We start from the raw sequence: 23,805 nt of genomic DNA, 5'->3' as shown, positions 1-23,805 counted from the left end.
CCGGGCTAGGCATCTGGCTACCTCACTGCGTGTCCTCTCTTCCTAACACACACTATATCACCACGTTTCACTCACAGTTTAAGTCTTGTTTGCCCACTGGCTTTCCTGGAGCTCTGTCCCCTTTCCCTGCAGCCTGGAACAGACTCTGGCTCCTTTACCAGCCCAGAACACACTTCCTCTCAACCTGGAACCCTCTGGCTTCCTTCTCAGCCTGGAACCCTCTGGCTGCCTTCTCAGACTGGAACCATTTGGCTGCTTTGCTAGCCTGGAACTCTCTGGCTGCCTTCTCAGCCTGGAACCCTCTGGCTGCCTTCTCATCACATTCCAGCCTCTCACTGATCACACTTCAGCCTGCAACACAATGGCTGATCATCTCCCCTTGCACCTGAGTGCAGGTGAATATAAGCCAAATCAGGCTTGGGTTGGGCCGGGGAACGGGCCAGGGAACCCACCCTTTCATTCCCTTGGCTGGCTCCAGGGCCCTTTAGTCCCTGGTTTATTTCCTAGGAAACCTATCCAAACCTATTAATACTCTCTTTCCCTGGAGTCTTTAACACTTTCCCTGTATTTCTTAGGGCCACACTGTCACAATAGATAGCAATACAAATTCGATCAGAGGTCTTAATTCCTCATTACTGTACCTTTTTTAAACACCATTTTTGTCAAGCTGATCCTTAAGCTTTAATATTTTAGGTAAATGACCCACCACCAATATGCAAGTGAAGGAATCTGACTTTACAGGTTTGCATGTTTGTTGCAGTAAATTACCTCCAAAAACCTGACACGTGGCATTAGCATTTTAGAAGTAGGCCAGCCACATAGATTTTGTTTCAGTTTGGGGAAAGTCAATAATAAAGATCTTTAAGAGTTGCTATGACCTTTGCTGTTTTTTTCCTCGCCAATGAAATGTACTTAAGGGAACACTTCACGAACTTTATTACAAAAAAAATATTCCCCAAGGTTAATGGAAACTGAACAGACAGGAGGTCAGCATGCACAATCTAAAAAAACCTTGCATTGGTCTCTAAAAAGCTACTGTATCAGGCTATATACAAGACTTTATGTTCTTAACATAGTGGACTCAAAACCCAACAGGGTTTTGAGTCTACTATGTTAAGAAGATAAATGGCTCTGCTTATAAAACAGGGAATCAGACATTTTCTCAAACATTCCCTTGTGGGAATCTTTCACGTCTATATGTTTCAATGGCAGTATTTAAGTCCCACCAAGTAATGTTTGGGGGAAGAGGGGGTGTCTGATTCTGTTTTATTAATAAAAAGCCCATAAACTGCCACACTAAAGTAAAGGCAGAAAAGTACCAGCATTTTCCTATTTTCCTAATAATAGAAATGTCCATGCAATGTTCATATATTTACCAGCAGAAGGGTCTGTACAGGCAACCTTTACTCTGATTCCTAAACAGACCCTGCCTAGTAAGGTTTATGTGCAGGTAAGAGCACAGAAAAATCAAGTATTTGAAAAGCTTATTTGCAACGTTTTTACCTTTACATGAATACATTTTTTCACTTGCATTGTGCCATTGAACTTAGTAAAAAATTAGAGAGGAGGTTCAGTGCCTTAACTCAACCCCCTTCTTCCTTGCATGTCATAATCCCTTCTCTTCTTTCAGGAGGACTGATTCAAAGTTTGGGCTCTGTAGTCTATATTGTACTTAACCTTAACATAAGAACTAAACAGATAACGCAACATTAAAAAGCACAGTGTTTCACCTACCGTTGATTGACAAAAGGTGTGGAAAATTCAGCTAGGAGGCGGAAATTACCAAAATATGGCAACATTCCTTCACCCTGGAAAATGAATAATTGTGGCAAAAATTTAAGTTTTAAAATAATTATTACAAAATACAAACAGGATACCACAGACTTGCTGGACAAGTTTCTTTAGCTACAAAAGAAAAGTATTGTGTTCTTCAAGACAGTTACCATACTAGTTAGGAGGAGTTGATATAAGTATTTTCCCTTTACATTAAAAGTATTTTTCACTTTCTGGAAAGAGGTGTTAAAAACCATACCTTGTGGAACAATTATAACTAGGATAGTCAGTACTGCAGAATAGGTATATATATAACTGTATATGACATTATAGTTTTTCAGTTGCCATTGTGCAGTGATGATGTTCTGGTTTGTTTCTGCAATTTTAAGGAGGAATTGGCTATATCTAGGCATACCTGCCTTCAATGTATCCATTGCTGTAGACACAGATTAGCAAAAACATTAAATCCACCTGCCTAATATTGTGTACCGCTCTGGTATGGCCGCCATGTTTTTAGCAGCAGATCCCTTAAGCCACACTGCCTCTGTTGGCCTGCCTTCATCCCATAGTGCATCTCGCTGGTAAGTGCACTGGGACATTTTTAATACTGTGATGTACATATAAATTAGACACAAGCTGCCTCCAAAAAATATATTTCACTTTTAGCTTGTTACAGGCAGCTACAGTGCCGTGTATTATTTTAATGTGCCAGTATTATTCATTATGATGTCTAAATAAAGCACAGGCATGGTAGGATACCATGGGTACCTCTGCTGATCAAGGGGTTCCAATGTCTTAGGAATGTGCCAAGTTGCTAGAGAACCCAGGGCTAAAAATCTTCTCTGGTACATCATAACCTCAGTCTTGAAAACTCCAAACTTTTAGTGATTTCTGCCTGACTCATAGGGCAGTTAAAGCTGCTTGTTGACATACTGCAAAAGCTAGTCATAATTACCCAATTGAACAGTTTTCTACCTCATTTCCGAGAGTGAAAATTCTAATCCAGCTAGCAAAAGATCATAATCTCTGTAAAATGACAACTACTGGCCAATATAAACACTACAAAGGCTTGTAGTTGTATAATGGAAGACATAGGTAATAAACAAAATTTAAAATGAAATTGATTTGCTGCCCTCTCTTACAGTATCACATTTCTCAATTATGTCTATAAGGAAATAATTACTTGTTAATGACATTTGGGAGACACCTACTCCGGAATGCTTATTAACTGGAAGAACAAACAAATTAATCTTTTAATCATTTATCAATATTAGGTTAATCAAAGTACTAAAAATATCTCCAGTTTGTCCAGCACACTGTTTTATCCCTTGCTTGGAACAAGTTTAAATATACAGTACATCAGAAGGCATGTTTTGTCCATTATAGGGAAGTCCCATTTACATCCATATGTGAACTCCTGCTTCAGATCTACTAGCAATAACAATATAATAACCCACCAAAGTTTCCTTGTTGTCCTTTCATCTATTTCTGCTCACTGGTCACTAAAATGATACAGGTAAACAGGCTAACACCCACCATTTGTAATCCAGTTGAAAACATGGTTTAACCTACTGTTAAGTACCGGTAATCTCATTTTATGGAATTATGACAATAGTTTTGGAGGACTTTGAGAGACCAGTATAACTAATGATTTAGCAGGTTGGAATTGTTGTTCAGTATTTGCAGATCATTCCTTATCATTAGGGTTTCTTAGTGGATGCAACAAACATTTGTTAAATATATATATATTATACATATATTGAAATATATAATACTAGCAAGACCTACTTTCCACTGTTTCCTACTGGGATTTTTAAGGCAACTGTGAATTTGAAAGGAGGAATCTTTTAAAGCAGTTCACAAGTGGATTAAACTGAGAAATCCCTTCCATTATAGGCAAAGCATTAAGAACTAAACCAGTACTTTACAATAGGTATGTTTGTTACTTGTTAACTGTTAGCAATATCCACAAACACTTATGCTGAGCAATGTATAAAGAAATTCAACCAATTTATGCAAGTGGGAACAGACCCAACTAGTTGGCATTCAGTGTTCATAGAGTACTTACACTGATGTGTTTTAGTAACATTTTCTATACAGGGCTACAGCTGTACTAGAGCTATGTAGTAAGCAGAGCTTATTGCAAAGGTAGGATAACACAAGCAAATTACCTTACAAAATAACCAAATAACCTAATAATAGAAAAAAGGATGTTATCAGCATGGCTTGTATGGGATTATTTTTCTTATGAAAAAGTTACATAGAATATAATGTTTGCTAAGCCTAAAAATTATTTAAATATCAAAAGAGAAGAAGAAAAGGAAAGATAGGCTTTTAGGGCATAAATTAAAAAGATTTCTTTTCACTTATGCTCTAAAAGCCTATCTTTCCCTTTCTTCTTCTCTTTTGATATTTATTCTTATAGTCTTATATTTAGGAGAAATATCAATTATCAATGGGACTTTGTCATTTGATGCCTTCTCAAAGGCTTAAAATGGTGCCTAAATAAGGCGGTAAAAGGGCAGCTATTAAAAAATATTCAGGTTTATCCTTTTCTCAAATAAATGATACCTTTTAGTAAAAAAAGAAATACCTGAACCACCGAAGGTACCAGAAAAATGCACCTCCCCATACCTGCATGCCTAATCAGGAGGAGGTACCTGATGCCAAAATACTGGAACTAAGGCCATGTAAGGTTCTTCAAACAGTGCAAAGGGCAATGATTCGTAGTGACCTATGACAACTAATAGAAATCCCTTTTTTGCAGCAGTCAATGATGAGAAATTGGTGATGATGAGAAGTTTTAGAGGATATAAAGTGTTGTTGTAACCCATTGCCGTAACTCTCCTATTTATAAACCTAAGTTAGTTTTATGTCAGGGACCACTGGCATAGCCTACCCAATAGTTTCATGATGACATGATAAATGACACACAATCAACTCACCTAGAAGCAAACACCAATGAAAAAGGATGACAAAAATAAAGAAATGATAGGGAAGCAGGACAGACAATGATCTGGCACGGATACCTTATCGATAAACAACAGGTCTTGAACAAGAACTATATTGTCCAAAGCAACTAGTCTACATGTACCTTACCAAACTATAATGTGCCAAGGGAATGAAAGTTTATAAGTTTTCAATACACTTTGTTAGATAAGCCTTGTTACCTGTACCGGTAGCATGAAAGCTGACTAGTTGTTGTTGCCCATCCATTCACTTACCTGTTTAGTTTTTTCCTAATAGCTCTAATTTATTTTACAGAATTCAGATGTATGTCTTGTGAGCCATAAAAAATGAAAACTATAGACCCCACCAACTGAAATCCTAACAGTTCTTACCAAGGTAATATTGAAATGACAGATGAAGCATGGCTGGTTATCTAACAGTGACCTCTTTCTTCTAAGAGGTAACACTAGCAAGACATACTTACAGCTTTATTAGCGTACAATCCTAAAAGGCAAGAGGTGACTACAACGCAACAATAACAAACAGTCTTTATACCAGTACTCTTACATACTGGAAAATCCATATTCTCAAGCATTGCAACAGCTTGGCTTATACTATTAGTAATACACACAGACAAGTCAGTAACTGGCTTACTATATGTTTGTGGAAGCTGAGAACAAGAAACAAAATGAATAATACCCATTTGTTATGTTTAGTATTGAGCACAGAGAGTGAGAGTGTTAGTTGGTTAACACAATACCATGCACCCAGACCACCATATAATGTGATAGAATATGCTTTGAAAATATGATGTGCCTGCAATGATCTCCTCTTACCAAACTGTCTTAAAGATATAGTAATCTCATAAGGATGCAATGGGAATGGTTATACCCCGGGTATGTTTTTTTTCTTTGCTGCAACAAAAAAAAAACACAAAAACAAAACCTGAAGGTCTAACCATTCTCCATTCTATCCAAACTAAAATAACAGACAATTTAGCTTTAAATACACAATACCCATTTTAGATACATCCTTACAATATCACATTATTGCTTCTCCTGGTTTTGACTGAGAAATAAATTTTGTTTTCTTTTAAATGAACATCTGAACTCAATATATCATATTTAAGCCTAATTACAGCTATGTTTGGCAAATTCAATTTCCAAGAAAATGAAAACTCTATATTAGATAAATGCTCTCCATGTATTTTGATACTTAAGTGACTGTTACTGGTTACAGAATTCTAACCAGTAACATCCAGAGGCTCCCACTGAGAACAAATTGTGTGCCTTCTCCTCAGTACCAAATTTGCCCAGCAAGTCACTGTTCACCTGCAAGCAATTTGCTTGGGAAATCCTTAGGACTTGGACCAGGGGTGGGCAAATTTTTTTAGTCAGGGGCCACACTCTGAAAAAAAATTTGCCAGAGGGGCCAGGTCGATGGTAGAGTGGGCGGGCTTATGCCATCATGACGACCCTGAGCGTGACGTCATGATGACATAAGCTTGCAATGGGAGAGTGGGCCCTCAGCTTGCGATTGGGAGAGTGGGCAGGCTGTGTCACTGCACACAACTTGCTCACTCTCCCATCACAGGCTCAGATACGGGGACGTGTTCCGCGGCTCTGGCCGGTGCGCCCCCCCAGGGGGGTCCTTCTTCTGACCCTGCTCGGGGTGGGACCGCGGAACACCCGAAGGGCCGGAGAAACATCCCCATTGGGCCCTAGTTTGCCCATCCCCAACTTAGACTATCAAAGAATTTCCTGGGTAAAAGAAATAAAAGACCTGATTTATAAAAGCTCTCCAAGAGTGGAAAGGACTTTCATGGGAGAACCTCGGTTATCCAGCCTGCGGAAGCTGCACAAAACTGCCTGCTCCCATCATGGGCCTAAACATAGAATTGTCCCCTATGTAAACTACAACCTGAAAAAATAATGCAGGCACCACATATGTGGACTGGTAAACTGCAACATATCACATATCTGTGTTAAGATTGTTTTTCAGTATATCTAGGTCTTATTCCTGCCCTCAGCCTGTGACTGGATAGAGAAAAGGAAGCAGCACTGAGCACCAATCTATTCCTCTATCAGCACGTTAGCACTGAGGGATAACAGAATGGCTGATACTAAGTTAAATGTAGGTACATGATTTGCACGATTTTTAAAATACACAATGATTTTAACAAATAAATGAATAAATTGGTGTTTCTATATGCTCAGGGTTGATCTTTAAAGAATTATTTCCAAGATATGAAACCCACCAGTGAGCTTCTGCAGCTTTTTGCCAAACATTGAAATTGAGTTAAATAGATAGATGCCTATTAAAAAATATAAATTTATTTCTGACTGACTGCCTCTCACTAACCTAAAAAAACCTTTTTTGCGGGAAATGCATGGTCTTTCAGTACTGACCAACCTTTGAAAACTTTAAGACTGACCTTTCCTGCCTCCTGTAACTTTCCAGAGACCCATTATTGTGATGGATAGAAAAAAGCTTACTGGTTTTCGGGACTCTCTATAGGTATACACATATTTTATTCACACGAGAAGTTTAAATACATTATTCTTGACATAATTACAAACATGAAGCTTCTGGCGCATAAGCCAATTACACATTGATAAGAGGCAGGGAAATTATTAATAGGGAAATGTAAATATATGTTATTTCTTAAATTACTTATTTATAAGCACACAGCAACAGATAACATAGTGAAACACACAGCAACTAATCTTTTTACCACTCAGACTGCTAATTACTAATAAATCGGTTGCTATGGGTTACTTTATACAAAGGTTTATTGGGATATAGTTCTATTCTTCTTCTATTTTTAGTTGATAATGGTTCGTTTATTCTATTCATTCATCAAGATTACAGGATGCTTGAAAATTACATTTTACAAAAGGCATTCAAAAATATAGAATGTCATTTCAAGAGAAGTCATGTCATTTATCAAACTATTGAATGTGTTCTGTTGGCAGACAAATTGCATAAATAGGATTCAGCCCTACAAGTCCAAAGGCATTGTAAATATCTACAACCAAGTAAGACAGATTTCTAGTTTTGACAATTGGGAGTGCCTATCTGTTGAAGCATTCTCAGCACGGTCCTGTGTTTTACCCCATCCAGAACCCTAATGATGAGCAGGTCCAAATACCATACATATGTATGCCGTGTGTTTTGACTGACAACCAAGTGAATATGGATCGGTTCGGCAATCAGACCCGGTACCATGGCTTTTCATCCTAACTGGAATTTATTATGCATTACAAGGCATCTGGTGTAAGAAGGCTACAAACCCCATTGTAGTAAGCTCCACTAGCAAAGCTGGTGAAACTTAAGAATACTTTGTAGGATACTGTTGCTGCTGATCTAATCTTGTCAAGAAAATTAGATCCTCATATTAAATTGTCATTATTTATGCTATATTTAAATGCTGTTCATTAGTTTAGAATATCTGATTTAAAGTTTGATGATATTTCACAGTTGGTCAGCATTGGGACACTCATGAAAAATTGCAGGTAATATTCTATTTAATAAGCTGGGACATTGTGTGCTAGGAACAAAATATATTTATGATGAGTAGCAGGGGTTGCAGTACTGGGACTGACGGAAGAACAAGTACATGTTTTACATGGAATTCTTGAACACACATGAAAATGAATTGCAGGTCAATGACTTATTTCAAAATATATAATTATTTCAAAAAACATATGCTGCCCCATTGCTGAAATATCTGAAGGGAAAGCTGGTATTTCCCAAATGATTCACTCCATTTCCACCTTTTATAATTCTAGTGTAATGTGAGAGAATATACCTGAACATTTGATTGGTGGTTACAAGCAACGATAACTATATCTTTTTTAATGTTTGTCATCATTGTGAGGGTTATCTCTAATGCATAGTGGCTTGATGAAAAGGGTATAGACTGGTCAACAATGCATAGTTATGTATAGCTTTTGTTTGATGTGGTGAAACAACAAACAATATGGATTTGACATATTGTATTCACATGATGAGACAGCTACTGTCAGTGGTGCCTTCTTGAGAATTTCACAAAGTTGTATTTCATTGAGAATTCTCATAGGAGAATCATTATCTACTATTTGTTATATGTTTTCATAACATAAAACTGAAAAAAAGGTATTTCACGTTCTGCTAATACAAAGCTATACAGACTGTACACCTATATAGTTATTCTAATACAATGCAAATACAAAGCTATATAGTATAAAGTTCTAGGCACATGCAGGTCCAGCATGATTCAGATGCTTTCTCTACTTGTTCATGCACATTATATTTATTGAGTATTTTTCAGGACAAAAGACATGCATTGGAAATTTCTCTCTGTTTCCTATACACTATTCTCATGCAGACGGAGAGGTATTAGTTCATATCACATAAGACAGAAAAAAATAATCAGCATTCCATGCAAACACATCTTCAGTTCTTTACTGCTAGGAAATGTGCATGCTTCACAACACTATCTAAAAGACTCAACTCAAGCCATGTTTCTACAAGGCTGGCCATGAATGAATTTGTCAGGACCTTTTGCTTTCTTAAGGGTTTGTACGTAAGACTATTGGTTACAAAGTGCACCTGATTTATGTGGTTTCAAATTTTCTACTTCTCACCAACAATACACAGAAAAGTATAGGTATGCCTTCATTCTGGTCTGGGAATTTCTGCTAGCTTCCTAATAAAATCCGACCTGCAGTTCATAATGCAAATCATTTCAAGTATGGGCTAACCCGTCGATCGCTGTAAGATGTTTCATTATTGTATCTGTGCTGCACTAAAGGCCTTGGTCACAAGTCTTGGCACTTCTCATACATGATGACAAACGTTTTGAGGGTATAATCTACAGAACCAAATTCCAGAACCTTACTCACTGAACAATTGCTAACATTTTGCATATTGTATGGTGTTTTGAAAAATCACATTCAATGGAAATAAATAGAAATGGAGAGGTCAATAGCCTCAATGCAAAAAGCAGAATTTTTTATGTAATATGTTATAGCACAATGTGTATTTTATCATGCCTGGGGATAATAGGTCCTGAATTTAAATAGAGATCATCATGTGAGATTTTCTTTTCTTGTGCTCCAATGTTTCTCCTAATGAATATCAGGAAATCCTTGTCTACGTCTTTACGTCTATGTCTTTACTGAGGTGTAGCACTAGTTATTGATTTTTCCATGTTTGAACTTCCTGGACACTGGGCCTCCAGATAGCTGTATATAAAACCTGCTTTAAGCTCCTGTTAATCTAATTAGGATTTAAAGTATTATTGGGTATTAAGTCATGCTGATCCTACTTCACATCACATAGCATTGTGCCTGAGAATTTCATTCATGGCCAACCTCACCAACTTGTCTGCTTGTACTACTGCAGTATAAGTACGTATGGCACTCACCAGTACATAGTAGTAAGCATACAGAGCTGCCACATGATGCGTCACAAAATATTTATCACCAATCGCCTTCCAGTAGTATAAAATAAGCAACAAGTCTGCAAAAGAGCAAAACACACAAACATACAAACAAAAATTAAAGAATATAAGAATAAGAAATAAAGACACTGAACATCTTTTGATTCCTATGTCTTTGTAGAGTCTGTTTGGGTTCTTAGCTTTTTTTAAAAAAAAAATTATATATGTGCAGTCCAGTCCAGTTAGACAGTTTGAAAATCACAAGGTGATTATACTGAATATACTAGATATACTGAAAAAAAATCACAAGGTGTCTGCATTTTGGCACTGCTACCTTGTTTTATGCTAGGTTAGATTTACAAGGAAATCAGGTTTCTTTTTTGAATTACATATATCTTCTATCAAGACAACAAAAAGTAGTGGTACTGGTCCAGTGTACCATAGGATATAAAGGCACAGTAGGCACTATACTAACTTATATTCTGCATTAGTGGTTTTTGATATGAACTTTTTTTCTTAAGGATCTTTGAATTGATTGTCTTTTACTTTAAGTGGGAATGTTTAATAAACGCTGCAAGTGTTATCGTATTTTTTTAATACTTATAAGTAGCTGATAAGTGCAGTGGTCATTATTTACTTTACTTTACTTGGCTTTACTTTTTTATTTCTACCTATATTTATGGAGTATGCACATTGGGATGTATTTTTTGCCTTTAGCTTTTCCAATAACTAAATAATAATGGAAACTGGATATACTATATACCCATTTATGGATGTTTTCCTTTTACGAAAGAAGATAATCCATTAACCAAATACACAACATAATAAAAGCCAGCCATGTTAGGATGTCCAAAGCCAGGCTGGTACAAACAAGTCCCCATGCCTTATTATGCAGTTACCTGAGATGAGGTAGCCTGAGGTTATTGCAACATTTAGCTTGACCATGTATGGATCTCCCCTAAAAAATATAAAACCACACAGAAAGAATAAGCAACACTTGCAAACAAAGGGCCATCTGTTAGGGTTTACAAGCTAAAGATAGATGCCTGCATATGTCACAAAAGCATTAACTTTCCTTCTCAGTTCCAATGCTAAATTTTGAAAAGCAAAACAGTAAGAAATAAAGTTAATAAATATACTTACCTTCGCCTGTGTTCTGTAATGCAGATAGTAACTTCTTCCTCTATCTGGTAACATTCTGGAGTTTTCAGAATAGCCCAGATCTAGCGAGAACATGATCCCACAATATGTGTGAGTACCATTCCCTGGGATCTTGCTGGAAAAGGTATTTAATCATGGTTTTCCCTAGAGTTTTTATGCCATTAAGAGAGTGCTGTCAAACAGTGGACCACTTTCACAAGAGTTAGACTGAAATGGAAAAGGACACCTTTGGACACCTGTTTGATAAGGATCAAACCCTTATTTTTATATTAGATTATTATAAAATCTGTCAAGTGGCTTTAGTGTTAACTTGTTATTAAAAAAAAACAAGGCAAATTATTAAAGCAACCATACTGCTTAGTGTAAGATATAACTATTACCTATGAAACTTAACCTTTACAAACTCAAAGATCCAAATAAAAGATCTCAAAGTTGTGTAACTGAGCACCCAATGCTCTCAGGTCAGCAGATGTTATATACATACAACAATTTTTGCTTCCCTTGCTTCTATTCACTTCCTACATCCTGGGTACTAAGTGGAAGTTTCTGCCTACAGCAGTTAGATCAGTTACACCAAAGTAATAGCAAAAGAACACGACTGAATAAAGTGGTAAGCTTTATCACGTGACATGAATATTACAAGTCTTATTGCTTTCTCTACCCACAGTTTGCAGAACGCTCCATGGAAGCCCTTGTATTGGAATAAACAGTCCGAGTACTAAAATTACAATACAAAATATATTCTGTAGCAATTATAAATGTTCAATCTATTTAATGAGAGTAGAGTTCTCCTTTGAGATGTTTATTCATTTGTTAAAAGAACGAGTAAACAGCTTATAATATGCACGCTAAACTTTGTAATAATTTAAGCATACCTAAATCCAAAACAGAAAAAGGTTGCAGCTTAAAATATTAAAATATTTTGCAATATATATTTTGCAAATATTGCACTTTCTGTCCTAATCTATTCTCACTCCTCCACTGTATCTACTGGGGCAGCCATGGTTTTGTCACAAAGGCCCTGATTTATTAAAGCTCTCCAAGGCTGAAAAGAATACACTTTCACCAGTGAAGCTGGGTGATCCAACAAACCTGGGATGAATCTGGTCCAGGATTCAAAGCATTTGCAAGCAAATAGCAAATGACATTGAAGAAATCCATTCCAGGTTTGCTGGATCACCTAGCTTCACTGGTGAAAGTGTATTCTCTCCAGACTTGGAGAGCTTTAATAAATCAGGCCCAAAGACTGAAATTCAAGTATTTCTTCTCTCCCCATTTCTATGACATGGTAGCTGATGGGATGAGTAGTTTAAACAACAAAGATAAGCTTTTGGTGCTTTTGATTCGGCTCACAGAAGTGACAAGAACAATGTATTTCAGGCATTTTCAGCCAGCACTTAATCAGTCAGATGAATTTTCCTATTACAAAAAAACTACCAAATCTTCCAGTGCTCAATAAATAAATCTAAATTAGTGACAGTTCCTTTTTCAATGGATTTAAAAAAAATTCTTAAAATAACTCTAAGTAACAGTAAACATTTGCAATGTATCAGTCAATACAGCAGATATTGTAATAAGACATGATCATCTGTCTTACATATAACTGCGCTCATCTAGCCTATGCTAGAAATGAGTCACCAAAACATATGCTAACCGGTTTTGCATCCATTAAAAAAGCAGCTTGAAAAGTACAGTGGTACCTTGATATAAATCCTTAATCCGTTCCAAATCCTTGGACTTATACCAAACAGGACTTATACCAAACAAATTTTTCTTTAAGAAAAAAGATCTAAAAAATCTAAGAAAAAAAAGGAAAATGATTAAACCGTTCCCATGAAAAAAAATCCTATTGTGTTGGCTATTATACATTGGTTGGGCTGTATAAAATAATTTAAACACTGCTTAATACTAAAATACATAAATACAAAAGAAATTAGATGAAATAAATAAAATATAACCTCACTACCTCACTGAGAAGAGTCGAGTGCCTACTAGGATGGTGCAGAGAAGGGAGGAGGAGGAGATGTTCTGTAATTCACAGAGAGTTATAGCGGAGGTTTCTCACTGAATGGTAGCAATTGGTATACTGACGCTCATAGGCAGTGGTGGCTTTGTCTTGAGAGAGGTAAATAAGGGTATCGCACGGTGTTATGACTCATTTTGACCCATACAAGTTCTAGCACAAAGGGGATGTTCAGTTCTGTCCAAACAGGATTTATACCAAATTGGACTTATTCTAAAGCAGACTTATACCGAGGTACCACTGTATCTTCAAAATGAAATGAAACATATAGGACATATGATTTTTTTAATGTCCAATTCCTTCCTTTTTATTATAATAGTCTTGAGTGCGTGTCATCTTTAGAGATAAAAAAAATTATAGCATTTCAAAAGTATTCTTCTGCCTCAGTGAAAAAATGCAGTCAATCCATTTTAAAATAAGTGAAGCTTGAAACATTACTAGGCGCAGCTGTCATTGGATTCAAATAAAGTGTATTTGCTGCAGCTTTATATCAAAAATTATTCGCCAGTATATAAAATTGAACTTCTCTACAAGAAAAGCAGATATACTGTATAAAAATAATAGAAATAGATGCAAGATCCTATGATCATTCAAAATGTTGCTAGAAATCAGCTTAGAGATATTACAGTTCGTGATGTGGCCAAGTGCCATTGTTCTTAAAGTCACAGAGGGACTCATATCAGAAAGTGACATTTATTATCGTAGCACTGGTTAATTGTTACTCTGAAACAGCAAAAATGGCTGTTCGGATGTGCACATAAATATGAAGGTCTTGTCTTCAAATCAATAAATAATATCTTTACCTTCCAAAAAAATAAATAATAGGAAAGACTAATAATTCCATAGCTGATCACTTTCTGAAAATACAGGTTGACTTGCTGTCTCTGACTTTAAAAATTTCATCATCTGTCCTGGAACAGGAATGCAGCAAAAATATCAGCACACCTGTGTCACACTCACCAAAGCGCAGGCACCTCTCTCCTGCAAATGTGGGCAGTTCTGACTCTGGGCATGCCTGCACTCCCAAGCTTTATCAGTTTTGCCCATCCCACCAGGCAATCAGGAAACAGCCCCTTAATCATCCCTGGCTATTTAGTTAGTTTAGACACAGCACTCGGGGTTCATGCAATGTGTCCCCACTATTACTGAGCCCACTAACTCTGCTGAGCAAGTTCCTGTACACCTGTTGCCTAATTCAAAGTTTCCTTTGTTCAGCTTCTGTGTTAACCCTTTATTGCCCAGTCTGTTGTTACCAGCCTTTTCCCTTGTGCTGTTCCAGTGTTCCTCTCTGTCTGTGAAAATTCCTGAGTCACCTGTGCCTCCTGTTGCTTCCAATGTCTCCCGTGTTCCCTGTGTCTGCAGTGGTCCCTGTTTCACTGGTTTCTATTTTCTGGATCCCTTGTATTTGACCCCTGGCTTGTGACCTGACCTCTCTTGCCTGCTGCCTGCTTCGACCCCTGCCTTCCTTGACAATTCTTCTGCTTAGTGATTTAGTACCATGTATCTTCCTGCCCACCAAGTAACGCAACATTCCCACCACTAGAGGCTCTGGAGAAGACCAAGTTACTGCTTGGACTCTGTGCCTTGGCCATTCTCAGGTCTCACACCATTTCAGTGCAAGCCATAGCGCCCCCTAGTCCCTCCAAGTGTGACAACCTGATCTGAATATTCAGTATGGTTTATTAATTCAAAAAGTACAGAATCCATTAATTACCATGAAAACCGATTTGACTATCGTATAGGGGGCGGGGGAGCTCAGCAATTACAATCTACTGTACATTTTGTTCTTGATAAAGAACTCCTTGAAGCCTAAACATTCTCATAAACTGTTCATTATGTGCAATTGGAAAGCTATTTGCCCCAAGATGAGCTTTAAGGTATACCTGCATTTTTTTTACTGATATACTATTTAAAAGCAGAGGTTGGACTAAGTCGGCAACCTTCAAGTCCATGTTGAGACCCAAGTCATTGACACCAAGTCTCAAGTCAAGTCTCAAGTCACCAAGAATTCTTCCAAGTCCAGTCCCAAGTCAAGTCACTCCATTTATTCCTATTTGTACCCAGAGCTCTGATCTTGTTCTTGAGCACTCTAAGTCCACAACTTTCTCCACTGACAGCTTAAGGGGGAAAGGAGGAAGGCAGTGAGTCTTCTGTAACACAGCCCTCCACAGCCATTAGAGATGAAAACTTAGAATACAAGAAAGGCAGGGAGAAAGGCGTTGTTACAGTAGACTCATTGGCTTCCTCCTCGCCTTTCTTGCATTCTACGTTTTCTCCTCTAACAGCTGAAGGGGGGGGGGGGGAGGCTGTTTTACAGAAGACTCACTGCCTACCCCCCTTCCCCCCTCAGCTGTCAGCAGAGAAAGCAAGTTGGGAGTCGAGTTACAAGTCGCTGGGAAAAAGCCCCAAGTTGAGTTGCAAGTCTTTCATTAGAAGACTCGAGTTCCAACCTCTGTATAAAAGCACCCCTACTTCCCCCCAGTCTTATACCCATTTGGGTCCAATCCAACAAAAAATTACTGCCTACATCACCTCTTTTTATAAGTCTTCAAGCCCTGGTCTACACATGTACTCTGCAATCCAACCGATTCCTTTGGAAAAACCTCTGGATCAGGAACAAGTAAGTATTAGGTTTCATAAACATGCTAGGAAATAGTCACCCAAAACAATCTGTTGTTTGCATAACAGCCCCTGATATTGTTTAGTGATCGGCCGTGGCGAATCACTAAATGACTGACCAGGGACAACCACTGTAATTCCATTGGGGATGGGCATACAAAAATTTCAGGCGTCAGCAGTTTTAGATGGAGAGGGCAGGTGCTTAAATATTAGCTTACGTGCAGTTAGACTTTAAGGAACCAAAAAAAAAAATCATCTTTGTGGTTTAAGTTTAAAAATGATCAAAAGTTAGGACCTCTTACCAAACCGGGTCAGCATTGACAGCATCATCGTACAGTAAAATATACAAGCAGAAACATCCAACTACCAGCGCATGGAATGTCGACACTGTCCTAAGAAAGAAAGAAACACAACGTCAGATAAAATACTTGTAGTTCTATTAGTGCAGTCCTATTAAAGCAGTTTTGTATTTATTATTAAATTGTTACATGTTTTTTTAATGCAAGTAATGAACTTTTTGAATTTGACTCAGAAGAGGGAGAAGTAGCACCAGGAACCAGTTCATTTACTGACAAAGAACATGCTGAATGGAGGTGAAAGCAGAGAGACAGCGAGATAAGCTTATCAATCTGCTGCTTCTACTTTTACTGTCCATTTACCGATAGGGGTAGGCAACCTGTGTTACTGAACTGCAGAAGGTCTTCAGACAGAGGTGTGCTGTGTGGCAGTATAACATCTCAACAGTGATGCAATTCTCAATATTGCTCTAATCCTTCCTGTCCCCCTTTAAAACAGAAGGTACACTTCTGGATGGAATTGGGCTTTAAAGAACAAATCTAGGCATTTGAAAGTATTAGATTTGGCTATCCAGAGAATATAAAAACTGTGCTAAAGTCAGAAAGTCAGTTTGGCCTAAATTGTAAATGTCTGCATGTAAATATGTTGGAGAAAGATAAAGGCATGCACAAAAAAAATCACATTCTGAATACTACAGTTATCAGAATGCAATATTTATTGCTAAAGTGGAACTATGATGAAAATCAATAATTTAAATACACCAAATCTCACAGGAAACCACTGAATTTTCATGGCTGCTCCGAAAACCCAGACATTACAAGAAGGAAGTGCTGCAGGTAAAAATCATTGCAGCTTCTGTTCTTAGTCAACTGCTGAAGAAAACGGATAGCCATGTTTGTTTTCATTATCCTAAAAATCCCCTTTAACACCCCAGGGAACTGAAAGTCATTTTAGAATCTAAAGATTATAAAAGACACAGTTGTTACTGGATATGACTTTTCTATACTTTCTAGGTAGTGTGATAAAAAAAAATAATCTCACTTTAAGAAAAGGGCACACAGAGGTCAACATTAACTTGCCTGGTTGCCAAGAAAGAGATGAAAGCTATTTTAAATTCTGCCTACACGCATTAGATTACATCCAGAGACACCAGTCAGTGAAATATAAAGCTGGAAAGTATTTGTGCATTGCAGGGAAAGCCGGGCCAAGAAATGCCTTATTATAAAGCTTCGGAAGTTCCCTGATATCCAAAACCCTATTAACATCCCATATGGAACCAGGGACCAGTGTAACCAGTCAGTGATAAGCGCACAATTGTCACAAGCAAGCAACACATTTGTTATCTTCTTCTGTTTTAAAAAAACAGACTTATAGGCTATGTGTTAGAAATATAGTAAATAAAGTAAATTCAGCAAGTAAAGAAAAATACTTTGCATGGACAGATGTCATAGGCTAGATAGACAATCTTTAAAAAAAAATGTGGAGCATTTTGTTTTATCAATAAAAGGGGTCTGTAAAGTAAAAACTATACCCAAAAGCAGAGGGCAAAAAACTATTGACCAGTACCAGTGCTCCAGATTTTTCCCTATAACTGACCCCATGAATGGTAATCTAAAGCCTGGAGGGGGATAGGAAAAAGGCAATAGGAAAGGTAAAGCACACATTCACAGAATCAATGTAGCAGGGAGATTCTTGCACTGCAGGTCCGCAGGTACAGTTTTTTTCCCAGCAAGGAGAACAGTGAGCAGCACTGTAGTGGCATTAAAAAATTCCAGACTACCAGTTGGAAATAGTAGTGCCTCAGATAATATCCAACTGCAGAAATAAAACTGCAAATTGCAATCACACGTAAGGCATTGGAAGACCATCATTGCCATATTTCAGGAGGAATGTAACATTTTATGATAGTGCTTAGGCACAGTCTGCTTTTCTGGATGTTCTTTTTAAGACAGCATTTTAAGACCACAAAGTTGCTTTATAAATCGTTCTCTTGGTTGAAAAGTTGCTTGTAACATCCAAACTCTGTATTACATTTCCCATCACACATTAAGAAAAAATAAATAAATAAATCATGTTTGGATGATATAATACACTCACTTTCATTTTAGGATCTTTGTGCTGCTGGTACTGATTCGACTGCCCTTACTACATAGAGTGACACATGTCTGACTGTACTCAGCAATGAGTAATTAAGATAAATACCATGAATAAGAAGGATTTGGCACTTTTAAAACCTCTCATTCCTTCTTTTGTCACTTGTAATAGCACTGGTGAGCTTGAGTAAAAACTTAAAACAGAATTTCTACTAAATGGTTTCTTTAGTTTAGTACCTTAGTAAGGTTTAGAAGTTTTATAAGGTTTTTAATGCTGCTTGAACCCCTGTGTCACTTAAACAGGTGGTGATGGCGAATATCTCCAATTGGGAGAAAATATACAAAATAATTGTGAATTCCAAACGAGAAAGGACAGTTGTATTGCCTTAAAAGCAAGTGTAGAGGTAAAGACAATTGTAGGAAAAAATTTGGGAAAGGGCTTGTAGGGAAAATTTTGCCACTGTAGTCTCTGGGATGATTAAAAAAATGACAGCCCTACTGCGGAAATTCTTTCCAATATTGCCCATATCTGTGCATTAACTTTCTATACACATAGTTGGATACTGGAACTGTCCCAATATTTCCATGAAAACCCACTGTGCAGACAGCAAATGAACCTGGTTTCTGTTGCAAGGCTCCAGCAAAATCTGGGGTCACGTGCATCCAACAGAGGTAAGTGGTAGTAGTGGTGGGGGAGGTAAGCTTTAAGGTTAGAGGGCAAAAAAGTTTTTACTTTAATTTGCCCCATTAGGGACTAGAAAGGGAAAGGTGACATTAGAAATAGGATGCACAAAGTTATCCTAAAAGAACATTTCCCACTATCTCATATTTCGCAGAATCTCATCTGACAGTCAGGCAAATTACAGAGGTAGAGATAAAGTGTTGGAAAATTCTGTGAAATTGAAAAATAAACTTTATTTGAAGGTTTTAAAATAGCTAACAAAATGATCCATGAATAAGGAATTTAACAAATATATTTAAACATGCAGGGGGAAACATATAACTGAATCTGGTTAAGGTCCAAGCCAAATACAATATTTATTGAATACTACAAGGACATGTGTTTTTCATTACTACCTGGAATTCCATTCGATCTTCTGCTTTGAATTAAGTTTGCTGAAGCCACAAGTGAGACGTTTGGACAACCAAGTGCTGCCTACATGGAACAGGAGCTGGGATATGGAAAAGCTGGTTGCAGTGATGCAAAGAGTCAGTGTGCTGAAATTAGGCATGGTAATCTACATGAAGAAAAGAAAAAGTTAAATATTAAAGAAAGCATTCATAAAATCAACAATATAAAACAATCATAATGAGTCATATTATACAGCGTTTACATACAGTACTGTAAAAGGAGGCATTGTTTTTACTCCATGACACATTAACTTATTTCCTTGAACTTTGCCACCATATTTGAAGGAGCTATTGATTGCATATTCTGATGGATATACTTGACTGTTAAAGTAGAACCCCAGACAAAACCTATTTTCTAGATTTGGTTAGTGCATAAGAAACTCAGATTTGTAATGCTGTTTGTGTCCCCATTAGGAAAGTATGTCCAGATATGTTCCTATTTTTTTTTTGTTTTGTCATGGTGTAGGCTAGTCATTCCCAACCAGGGATTCTCCAGAGATTTGTGGGGGTACCTTGAGCAATGTGCAAACTGTGCCTCTTGACACCAATGATCTTTTTTGGTATTTTTAAGGGGGTCATTGTTCCTAATGGCCAGCAGTGTAAGAGACATTGTTACAACTGACCATCACACAAATGTATTGTGATCTGCGGATATAATAATTATAGAAGGGGTTCCCTAAGGCCTGAAATTTCCAGATTTAAAAGATGTAAACCAAAATAACGTAAGGCACTTCCTGTTATAGGGGGACCACGCTCCGTCTCCTCATTGCCTTCCTGGGTTGTCACCTTGTCATATGCAATTCTGGTATAAATTATACGCAGCTGTGCTTGTCATTGCGCAGGCAGGATTATCTACACCCAGATTAATTAATAATTCTTTTAGATAACTCAATTAAAACCCTGCACATCAGGAGAAAATAACACATTTTAGGACACATAAGGACAAATTTCTTTGAGAGTCAGAAGTCTGCCAAACATTTAATTAACTCTGTACTTGTCCTGTGTTGTAAAGGATGGTCTAAGTAGCCTGTGACCACAGTGGCTTTCATAAAAGGTTGTGGTGATTGGTCACACAAAGAAGATGCTTGCGCTAAACAGGGAATAAGAGGAGTAAAACCAAAAGACAAAAACGTGTTTAGCCCTTGATGTGTAGGAGTACCACTAAAGCAATGGTAGTTTTTTTTATATTTATGTTGTTAGGTTTTAAATGTATTATGAAGTATATTTTCATGCAAAGATAGCAGCATCCAAAAAGGCCTGGCAATGATTTTCCCTTTTAATTTGACCTGTGATGTCAAATCCTGAATCACTGGGACACATGAGAGGGCATCTCTGTTCTCAGCAATTCTGGCCTAGAAATGGCGTGTAGTAATTTTTTTATATAAACTTGGATTAAAAATATGTTTTGAGGATTTATACAATTTTTACTTTGTTTCTTGTTCTCTCCAATCTAGTCCACCTTTTCCATCAATACCTCATGTTGGTCTATTACACTTGTTACCTAGTACAGTAAATATTTGGGATGAGAGGAGCTATACCAGATTTAATAAGATTCTAGCGGCTAATTTGTGATGGAATGTTGTCATAGCTGTATATTATTTGTGTTTTTGTGTAGGGTTACCGGTAAATTTATTTGACCTATAAGGAAAGCCCTAAATGTGAATACAGCTTGCATACAACAGGGTGCAGAAAAAAGTGTACAAAGGCCCAAAACTATGAACAGTGCATGCTTGTGAATGTGAACAGCATGCAATGAAAGTTTTATAGTTAGACGTGTACAGACCCAGGCACTTTATTACCTTCTTCTGCAAAAGGAATGACAACAAATGGTGCCTATATCATACAAACAGTTTGACAAACTAGAAATTACTGTATGCAATAACTTCAAGTGCTTGAGATGGCTGGAAAAGGTATGTTACCCATTACTTATATCCCATAAAAAAAAAGGCATGCTGGAATTAGTGGCATAAAAGAAAAATCAAGCCAGCCAGCCATTCAAATCAAGTGTGAATCATTGTATTTACATTGCTGAAGTACATGTGACATTGACAGCAGAGATTAGCACTATCCAGGAAACATTGTTTGAAAGCAGTCACTGCACCTAAATCCACATTCCAGAGCAGACTGTGAATGATAAAAATAAACAGACATTTGGCAAGCGGTTACCGCTGTTTTACAATCGCATTTTAATAAAGTGCATTTGCTACCTAAAGTAAATACAAGAGGAAAACAAAACAAAAAAAGCATTGCCCTCAATGGCCCCAATTTCAGTCCTTAAAGTAGAACTAAACCTAAGAAACCATATATTGCGAGCAGGCAGGTTCTTTGCCACAGGAGGGACAGATAATGTCTATTCTTCAATAAAACAAACTTACCAGCCTGTCCACAAACATTTATTATTATTATTATTATTATTATTATTAATAATAATAATAATAATAATAATAATAAACAGAATTTATTTAGCACCAACATATTACGCAGCACTGTACATTAAATACAATGTACACTATTGAATGTATACTGAGGTGCGCATACACTGCTTGGTGTGCCAACCTGGCATAGCTGGCTGCTGGGAATGAATGAGCTCCTGTGTGTTCATGTGCGGGAGATAAGTTATTCCACCCTGACCAATCAAGATGTCTGAATATCTGAACTCAGAGACGACTGGGTGTATATGTCAATATCAGCGACAAATCAATTAGTTGCGAGTTTATTTCATTTTAGGATTTTACCGAAGGCAGTTAAAATGTATACATCTGTTTTTGACTGCAATTAGGCAGGGTGATTCCTGTAAAGTCTGGTGTGTAAAGTCAAAGTTGTTGCTCTGTAGCCTGTGAAACAGGTTGGTTCTGCTGGAGTGGTCAGTATTTGGACATTTACATTATATGTATTTTGTTGCTGGTAAGCACTTGGCTTACCAGTCTGTTAATCCGGGCTGTATACTCTTGTAATGCCACTCAGGGACATAATAGGTTTCGTTTGGGAACAATGTCCAACCTTATGAATATACAGTATATAGCACTAATAAACTTACCATCTAAGTCGTTAGACTGGTTTCTGTGCCTGGTACTCACAACATAAACTTAGCATACATTTGCAACTTAGAAATTTGCAATACAAAACAAATTTGTAAAAAAAATATATATATATATATACCCAAGCATGCTTAATTAATTTTTCACATCTGTTATTAAAAGCCTGAAAAATATGGTGCAACAGTATTGTTACTATTAAATATATGTTGTCAATAAGTCTAATAATATTAAAAAGCTCTGTGCTAAAAATATATGCATTATCAGGACCTGTAGTACTTTAAATTTCGTTTAGAACACAGATGGAAGGTGGATGGTGGAGTCACGATTGCCAGGCGGAATGGCAAATAGCCTTTAGGGAGAACTATGAAATTTAACTTTTTATCAAGAGTCAACAGCAAAGCTCTCCCCTCCATTTTACCCACTGCTGATTCTGTATGTGCCTACTGTCCTGAAAAAATCTGTGACATGAAACTGTTGCAAGAAATGGGTCTTTGACCTAAAGGCTGACAGCATTTTCTCTCCTTCCCTATGCTGTGCAATTGTCAAAATGGTGGCACCCAATGGTGGAATATCTGAATTTATGGGCATAGAGTAGACCAGAGATTACTGTACACTTATCTGTACTACAGAGATGTTAATAGGCAAAATAGTTAATTCTTTAAACTCTAAGGGTGTAATTCATCTTGATCATAGTCAGGGGTTATTTTTACATCAATTATTGTATTGGACCAAAAATCCCTTGCTAGGCCATCACATATCTTCATCTAAATGCATCGTCACCTGCAGTTCACAGAAAGCGCTGACCTTGCTTTATAGTGTTTTTTTTTATTGCATTGCTAAAGTACTCAACTTTCTCCTGCAGGCACACAGTTCTCTGCTGCAGTCATCAGTTTATCAATGGGCTGCATGTGTATTGCATTTTACATGTTTACTTCCCAAGGAATACAGAAGGCAGCTAAGGCTGCATACACATCCATCCAATCATGAAAGTTTTGTGCACCGATCGATTAAGGATAGTTTGACACTGCAATTGATCATCTCTCTAGAAAACATATACTGCTTACCTAAGTAAAATGTATTTCTGCAAATCTATTTTAGTATCAAGAGCATACTGCACCCATGTCTTATAAAAACAGTGGCTAATGTTTTTACACCTACAGTCTATACTAAGATAGGTAGACATAGGAAAGGACTTGGCAGTTTTAGGCATACACCCCAGCCGCTCTCTCCGCTCCTCCAATGACCTACTAATGACTTCCTCACTCATAACCTCATCACACGCACGCATACAAGACT

General features: G+C 37.3%; 1 protein-coding gene across 1 annotated transcript in view; it reads right to left on the bottom strand.

The window, feature by feature from the left end:
- The window catches only part of TLCD4 (TLC domain containing 4), a 38,237-nt gene that overhangs the window by 978 nt on the left and 13,454 nt on the right, over window positions 1–23,805 (bottom strand). Inside the window, exons 3-7 of the mRNA XM_072420791.1 lie at window positions 19,418–19,578; window positions 16,253–16,342; window positions 11,047–11,105; window positions 10,133–10,227; window positions 1,735–1,808 (exon numbers count right to left, since the gene is read on the bottom strand). Coding sequence (XP_072276892.1) covers window positions 1,735–1,808; window positions 10,133–10,227; window positions 11,047–11,105; window positions 16,253–16,342; window positions 19,418–19,572 — 473 coding nt within the window. The 5' untranslated portion in view covers window positions 19,573–19,578. The remainder of the gene's footprint in view (window positions 1–1,734; window positions 1,809–10,132; window positions 10,228–11,046; window positions 11,106–16,252; window positions 16,343–19,417; window positions 19,579–23,805) is intronic.

Source organism: Pyxicephalus adspersus, chromosome 8 (genome assembly GCF_032062135.1).
Source record: "Pyxicephalus adspersus chromosome 8, UCB_Pads_2.0, whole genome shotgun sequence".
In the NCBI taxonomy this organism is placed as follows: Eukaryota; Metazoa; Chordata; class Amphibia; order Anura; family Pyxicephalidae; genus Pyxicephalus; species Pyxicephalus adspersus.
Note: the sequence above shows the minus strand (reverse complement) of the source record. Positions and strands in the feature narration are given on the sequence as shown.